Here is a 7,500-nt window from a genome sequence, read left to right as displayed (position 1 = left end):
CACACACACACACACACACACACACACACACACACACACACACGCATACACACACACACACACCTCCCCTTCAGTTTCTCTGAACTCCCCTGCTGAAATGTGTCACCATGTGTTGGGAGAGGATACGTGCATCCTCCGCAAGGACAGAGAGAAAGAGTGCAATCATCGCGCCGGTCTAAGTGGCGAAACTTCTCGTTGCCTGATTACTGGGATTCGAAACTGTGCTAGGAACACGCACGCCATGCGCCCTCCTGAAAACACAACATGAGCTACGTGCTGCTGGGAGATGGGTGACATTCTCTTTGTCATGGGGGTAACGTGGGGGAGTGCAATCCAGGGGACATCATCTGTGCATCATATGTGCGGAGAAGAGATCAGTTAATTACAGTAGAATGTGACTGAATTTGTGTGAAGGAAATGTGCGGCACGCAATAACTATCCAATAAAGTCATTCAGAACAGAAGACATCACATGTTGATGGTGGTATGCGGAGACCTAAACCATGGAGACAACTCAAGCTAATTAAGATGCTGTTTGTTATGTTAACATGACAACCCGGCCTGATTTACAGAGTTGAACAGGAACTCTTCAGGTCAAAAAGTGGGTCTACCTTTCTTTGAGGTTGGCTTAGGTGGCGGTTTCTAGGTGAACCTTTGCCTGCCATCACACACAAGTGCAGTGCAGAGGTGGGAAAAAAAGAAACATTGTCACTAAAAGCGCCATGTCTCTCGGGCACGTCTGTGGCTTTCATGGTAGCCAATGTTACATCCATCACTGAGCCCTCTTTGCTATTCCTGTCAAGAGTTGAATTTCCCACAGACCAGCCTGTCTGTCTGCCAGATATTAGCATTTCCTTTAGCATTTAATCCACTGTCAGTGAAATGAAGTGCTAAACTACTTCCTGTCAAATGGGGGTTTTTTGTACTTGCACTCAAAGTGTCCAACTGAACATTCTCTGCTGACATTTTTGAAGTGATGTTGGCCAACAAAAATAGAATGGAAAGAAAGAGAACTGACATGCTCCGACATGTATAACGTGTAAGCAATAAAAATCCATGAATACACATGCCATTGGTAAACAGAATGTCAATCTCACTGACAATCGATGACATTAGTGATGGTAGAGAGGGGAAACGTTCTTGAGTGGCGCTACTGCTACAGCTACAGCTACAGCTACATTTCAGTAGCCAGGCCATGACCTCCTAGTGACCCAAAACCTTCGGCGTTGCTTCTAGTCAGGCCATGAGCGATACAAATATCGTTTCTGAGCTCCGGAGAAATTGGGAACTCCACCCACTTTGTCGGCAAGCAATCAACCATTAGCAAACCGAGGGAGGTGGCTTAACCAGGCCGTTTTGGAAAAGGTGTTCGTTATCTTTTTGGTCAGACCAACATCTTGGTACAAGATTTGAAAGTCGATAATTATAAGGCAAACATTTCAGTATTTGCCAGTGTCATCCAATCAGGTCATCTGGTTACAGTTTTTTTCAATTGCTAACAAGCTTTTGTCCAAACCTCTGCAAAACTCTTAATACAGTTAGCACACCAAGGGCTTTCCATTGCCATATAGTTGACACATTACATGCCTTTTTCACACAATTAGCAGTCAATGAATGCATTTCTTTGTGTATATTTAACTGTGTGTGCTGTTGAGAAGAAAATGAACTGTTTGGCCAATTGTGCTTGGTAGGTGGTAGTCTGTGTTAAGAGTTTAGAAAAAGTATCCAAAGTATGGGTAAGCGCTTGTTAGCAATTGAAAAAAACTGTAAGTAATGCCGTTAAAGAGTGAGACCAATACCATGGAGCCAGGGCCGGTTCTGGCTTATTTGGTGCCCTAGGCGAGTTTGATTTCTGGCGCCCCCCCCACCCCCTACCTTTGAAAGAAAAAAAAAAATCTTTCTTATACCTCACAGAACACAAGACTAATATCCTTAGTAAGCTTAACTAAATAGCATCAAGAACAATAACCGTTTTTCATCAAATGGATTTGTGGTTCTTTTTGACAGGCGACCAACACATCAGATTGAGTCGCATGAAAGTAGCTTCACTGTGTGGTGTGTTGGATGTGATGGTGGTGGGGCCCCCAACCCCAGATGAGAGGGAGGTTATCAATGTGTTTGAATTGTAACGTGAAATTGAAATGCCAGGAGAGTGATACAGTACATTTGCATGTAAAATGCATGTGTAGACAATAAGCCTACCAAGGAGGTCTGCATTGATCTACACTATCTACAGCAGTGTTTCTCAAAGTGGGGCGTAAGCCCCCCTGGGGGGGCGCGGAGGCATCTCAGGGGGGGCGTGTGACATCTGATTTTGGGTTTTTTTCTACAAAGGAAATTATTTCCTGTCTCGCCAATAAGTCAATAAGTTTAAAGCCCTCACCAACATTATATTATTAATTGTCATTTTGAATGGCATAGGAAAGGAACACACATCTGCATTAGACTGCAGTCCCTCTTTGTTTAATTCCTTTGATTCTGCGCAGTACTGCTTTTGCTGGGGAGGAGAGGGGGGGCTTGGAAGCATTCAGACCCTCTGAAGGGGGGAATGATGGAAAAAGTTTGAGAACCACTGATCTACAGCATCACAAAGCATGGCAGCATAACAATTTTAATAAGCTACACATTTGTGCTGTCTTCCAAACCAATTTCATTTCTGGACTGGAAATAGTGGTGCATTTGTGAGTAGGAGAATGAGAAGGGGGCTATCTATGTGTTTGGAGGGACAGGGTGAGAGAAAGGGAGAAGAGCTGTCACGCTATTGAATTTCATAATATACAAAATATAGTAAATAGCCTCACTTGTCTGCTGTGCATGGTTCTGTTACATGATTAATGTAGGCTATGTCATTCTGGTCTGGAAAGTAATGTTTTTTTAAGCTTACAACAAGCAGGTAATTCATGTGGATGGAAGGAGATATGGCAGCTAAAATTGTTTTAAACATTGCACCAGTCTTACTTTACATTGCTTGTCAACCTAAGCAAGTATTATGATATCAGGTGGGTGTTAGTGAGTAGTGAGTAGGCTACTAACAGCTACTTTACTGGATTTCATTGCTTGGCATACTTGGCTAATGTTAGCATGCTAACTAGCGATTTCTCTGATCAAAAACAAAGCTCTTTTTCTCTCTAATTCCAAATAGTAACCTCATAACTATTAGGCTTTCCATAATCACAAACGGTTGCTGATCAAATCACATAGTTCCAAAACACCCTCTGAAACTCCTGCATCATGCAATGAGTGGTTTAATGAGAACATAATAATCTCCATCCAGCAGAGCAGCACTACTGTTTGCGCTTGCCCCCTCTGTCTCTCGAGTGAGTCTCCAAATTCAAAATAGACCGCACGCTGTCACTCGTCCCGCCCCCTTTCTCAGAACTGTTTGTTTATTGGTTCACAGACTTCCCAGAGACAGTTGGAAGAGATATTACTATTGGCTGAGGGGCGCTTTGCCGTGAGGAGCGCTTTCGCCACTCTTTGTTGATTGCGACTTCATAAAAAAAACTTCATATCGCAAAATTACGCATAGGAGAGCGCCATTTCGGCGCCCCTTCTTCACATGGCGCTCTAGGCGACCGCCTAGCCGGCCTATGCTAAAAACCGGCCCTGCATGGAGCAGAGGCACACCTTGTTACAAGGCTAGGCAAACAAGCCCTTGGGACACCCCAAGCCACTTTGTGATGAACAACAGCTCACAATTTAAACTATGGTAGTGGTGGTCATTTGTTTCGACTTTCGAGCATTCATTCCTTTGAATTTTCGCTTGGGGCACCAACTGACCCTAGAATCACCTCTGCCGTGGAACGGTTCCTCCATTAACACCAGGAAAAGCATCTGTGGGTTCATAGCATTGACAATTCACTTTTTTTTTACACCCATTAGATGATAATGGATTCCATAGCAGTCGGCTGTGTAATAAGGTCATGAGTAATACCATAGTAGTGCATCCCTATGGACCAGGCAGTCTCACACGTTTTCGTCACCCTTGACATTTAGGCTCTATGTCTGCCATACATCATGATTCTGATTCCTCACATACAGGGTAACCAAGGAAGTGTCAAGGGCTTATTTACTTATTTATTTGCATCTATTTTTATTCATTTTCTGTATGCCTGTATATCGCTTCTAAATGTTGATAATACATGTCTTCCTATCTTGGAATTATGACACCATCTATGTAATTTGCCTTTCAATGAGGCCTATGGCAACCTGTAGCCTAGGGTTAGATCTAGGGTGAGATCTAGCCTTGATCTATTCTCTCTTCCCCTGATCTCTATGACGTTTACTGTGAGAAGCTCGATGTTATAAAGTCCAGGTGAACAAATATCACATACTATATACAAACTGTATACACCAAAATTACTTTTGGCTCTGACTTATTGACTTTGAATGGCAAAATACATATTGTACACTGTGTGTGTGTGTGTGTGTGTGTGTGTGTGTGTGTGTGTGTGTGTGTGTGTGTGTGTGTGTGTGTGTGTGTGTGTGTGTGTGTGTGTGTGTGTGTGTTCCTGCATTCCGGTGTGTGTCTGCGCGCGTGCAGAGCTGAGGAAGGAGGAGTGCAAGAGCGAGATGTCCCAGGACGACTCGGGGTCGGACACAGAAGAGCTGGCGGAGGACAACCAGACCAGCGAGGTGGAGGAGGGGGAGGAGGGCACACAGGACGAATGCGATGACGACATGGTGAGGCTGTGTGTGCGCGCACACGCGCGCGTGCGTGCATATGTGTGTATGTGTGTGTGTGTGTGTGTGTGTGTGTGTGTGTGTGTGTGTGTGTGTGTGTGTGTGTGTGTGTGTGTGTGTGTGTGTGTGTGTGTGTGTGTGTTTGAAGAACGGCTGTGCGTGCGTGCGTGCGTGCGTGCGTGCGTGCGTGCGTGCGTGCGTGCGTGCGTGCATGCGTGCCGTTGCTGTGCTCATGACCGTTGTTAAACCAAAGAACAATCCTGCCCTCCGCTGACACATGTGTCTTATTCTCCATCAGGAAAACAACCACTTATCAGAAATGGACTCCATCCTGCAATAGACGGTACGGTAAGTGTCCACAGCTGCGCACACAGAAATGTGATATCTACATGTGCACATTTTTAAAATGCAGTGTTAATTCAATACTTAGAGAGTACTCTGGGACCAGACATAATTGAGAAGATGTTAAATCGACTCTCTCTGAGTGTCAAATTAGCACTGCATTTTTTACAGTGTGGGTGAATGTCAAACTTTAGACTGACTGCATGAGTACAAACCATACACACATACAATGAATGATAGCCTCTGATACACAGTGATTGTTTTAGGAGACATAGAGTTATTTTCTCCAAACAATGGTACGACTTGAACAAAATTATAGAATTGAATGGATGGAACTTGACACCAAAGCACCTATACCATGATGCCACCACGGACATCTTGAAAATTGGCCATCTTGAAAGCAGTGGTCTGCAAAAGTTGATCAGTTCATGAACTTTTCACATAAATATTATATTTTTTATAAATTATTACCACACATAATTTGGTCAAAGTCCATACGCCCATTAACAAAACAAGGCAAATAAAAAGCTGTGATGGACAGGTGCACAACCTCATGCTCAGCCGTAGGACTGGAGAACAGTAGGCCTATGCCTCCGTCAGATGTAGACATATAATTGCATTTTGCATACGTCATTTGCCCTACGCACGGCATAAGTATTACCTGTTGACCTCTAAATTACCATGTTACCTCTGTGTTTCTGTGTGGCACATTCGCACAGGATAACCAAAATCCGCAATCTACGGAATTTACAGACATTATGAACGTTGAGTAGGCTAGTTAGTAGGCTAGGCTACGAAGGCACTGCTAGCACGTTGGCAATGTTGGTAATCAATGTATGCTTATAAAATTTAGGATAAAAACACTTGGCATATGCAAATAGCACTGTATCCACTTGATTAGAAATGTGAACCATAGGCTTACCATTAAGAGGCCCAGAGCCATAGACCACTTCACCTCACAACTGTCAGTGTTGCTATATCCATAGAAAACAAACGGCGAGCATACTTTGTGTATTTTTTTTGTCATTTTTGCGAGTCAGATTTCATTTGCTGCAATAAGGGACAACTTGCCCCTAAAACAGTGCTAATCAAAATTTCAACCGTAGCCTCCCTCACACTATATTAAACAGTGCGCAATTGCAATAACAGTCAAAGACGTGCATTCGCACGAGACCAGTATTATCACTGGATGTCTGAAATCGACAAAATACAGTAGGTAATTATTACCTGACAAATTACAGACAAGGCGTATTCGCACGGGACTAAGAACACAGGCATTCTCCGAAATTATAACAAATTGCTAGAGGTCCACCATACTACCTCCTGTGCGCATCGGGCTATTATAAATGCATGTGAAATAGCTCACGGCAACTTCTCCGTCATTTGGTTCTGTCTTGCTCATTTGCATCCTTCACCCTGTGCTGCTGAGTTCTTTTTCTAAATTGTTGGATTTCTTGGTTTGACGTGTATCGAAATCAAACAGTATGTATGGCTTCTGCGCTTCAGATTGATGATGTGCTCATGATTTTCTGGCTCAGTGTTACGGTAGTTTCCACCACGAAAATGCCATCATTGAAATCAGATGGTTGGCCATGGTGTGTCTGTATTGCTGTGTTAAATTGTATTCATGGAATCACAAATTATTTGTTTTTAAACATGTTTCAACAAGTGACAAATAAGTTTTTTCATGGGTGCCATCAGAGCACAATAGGGCAAAAAAAGATCTTTTATTCAGGAAAAGAGAGGAAAGAGAGAGAGAGAGAGAGGAAAGTTCCACAGGGAACCTGTATCCAGATCATATGTATTAAGTTCATTATGTCTAACTGTTTAACTTAATCTGTATCCAGATCGCCTCAGTGTGTGTGTGTGTGCGTGTGTGTGTCTGTGTGTGCGTGCGTGCATGCGTGCGTGTGTGTGTGTGTGTTTGCGTGTGCATGGCCGTGTGTGTGTGTGCTCACAATTTAAACTATGGTAGTGGTGGTCATTTGTTTCGACTTTCGAGCATTCATTCCTTTGAATTTTCGCTTGGGGCACCAACTGACCCTAGAATCACCTCTGCCGTGGAACGGTTCCTCCATTAACACCAGGAAAAGCATCTGTGGGTTCATAGCATTGACAATTCACTTAAAGATTTTACACCCATTAGATGATAATGTATTCCATAGCAGTTGGCTGTGTAATAAGGTCATGAGTAATACCATAGTAGTGCATCCCTATGGACCAGGCAGTCTCACACGTTTTCGTCACCCTTGACATTTAGGCTCTATGTCTGCCATACATCATGATTCTGATTCCTCACATACAGGGTAACCAAGGAAGTGTCAAGGGCTTATTTACTTATTTATTTGCATCTATTTTTATTCATTTTCTGTATGCCTGTATATCGCTTCTAAATGTTGATAATACATGTCTTCCTATCTTGGAATTATGACACCATCTATGTAATTTGCCTTTCAATGAGGCCTATGGCAACCTG

The 7,500-nt window shown here is 43.2% G+C and overlaps 1 protein-coding gene across 1 annotated transcript in view; it reads left to right on the top strand.

The window, feature by feature from the left end:
• raly (RALY heterogeneous nuclear ribonucleoprotein) overlaps nucleotides 1-7,500 on the top strand; it is a 153,609-nt gene that overhangs the window by 142,064 nt on the left and 4,045 nt on the right. Inside the window, exons 8-9 of the mRNA XM_063215683.1 lie at nucleotides 4,543-4,682; nucleotides 4,981-5,030. Coding sequence (XP_063071753.1) covers nucleotides 4,543-4,682; nucleotides 4,981-5,022 — 182 coding nt within the window. The 3' untranslated portion in view covers nucleotides 5,023-5,030. The remainder of the gene's footprint in view (nucleotides 1-4,542; nucleotides 4,683-4,980; nucleotides 5,031-7,500) is intronic.

Source organism: Engraulis encrasicolus, chromosome 14 (assembly GCF_034702125.1).
Source record: "Engraulis encrasicolus isolate BLACKSEA-1 chromosome 14, IST_EnEncr_1.0, whole genome shotgun sequence".
Taxonomy (NCBI): Eukaryota; Metazoa; Chordata; class Actinopteri; order Clupeiformes; family Engraulidae; genus Engraulis; species Engraulis encrasicolus.
This window is presented reverse-complemented; position numbering and strand designations above follow the sequence as displayed.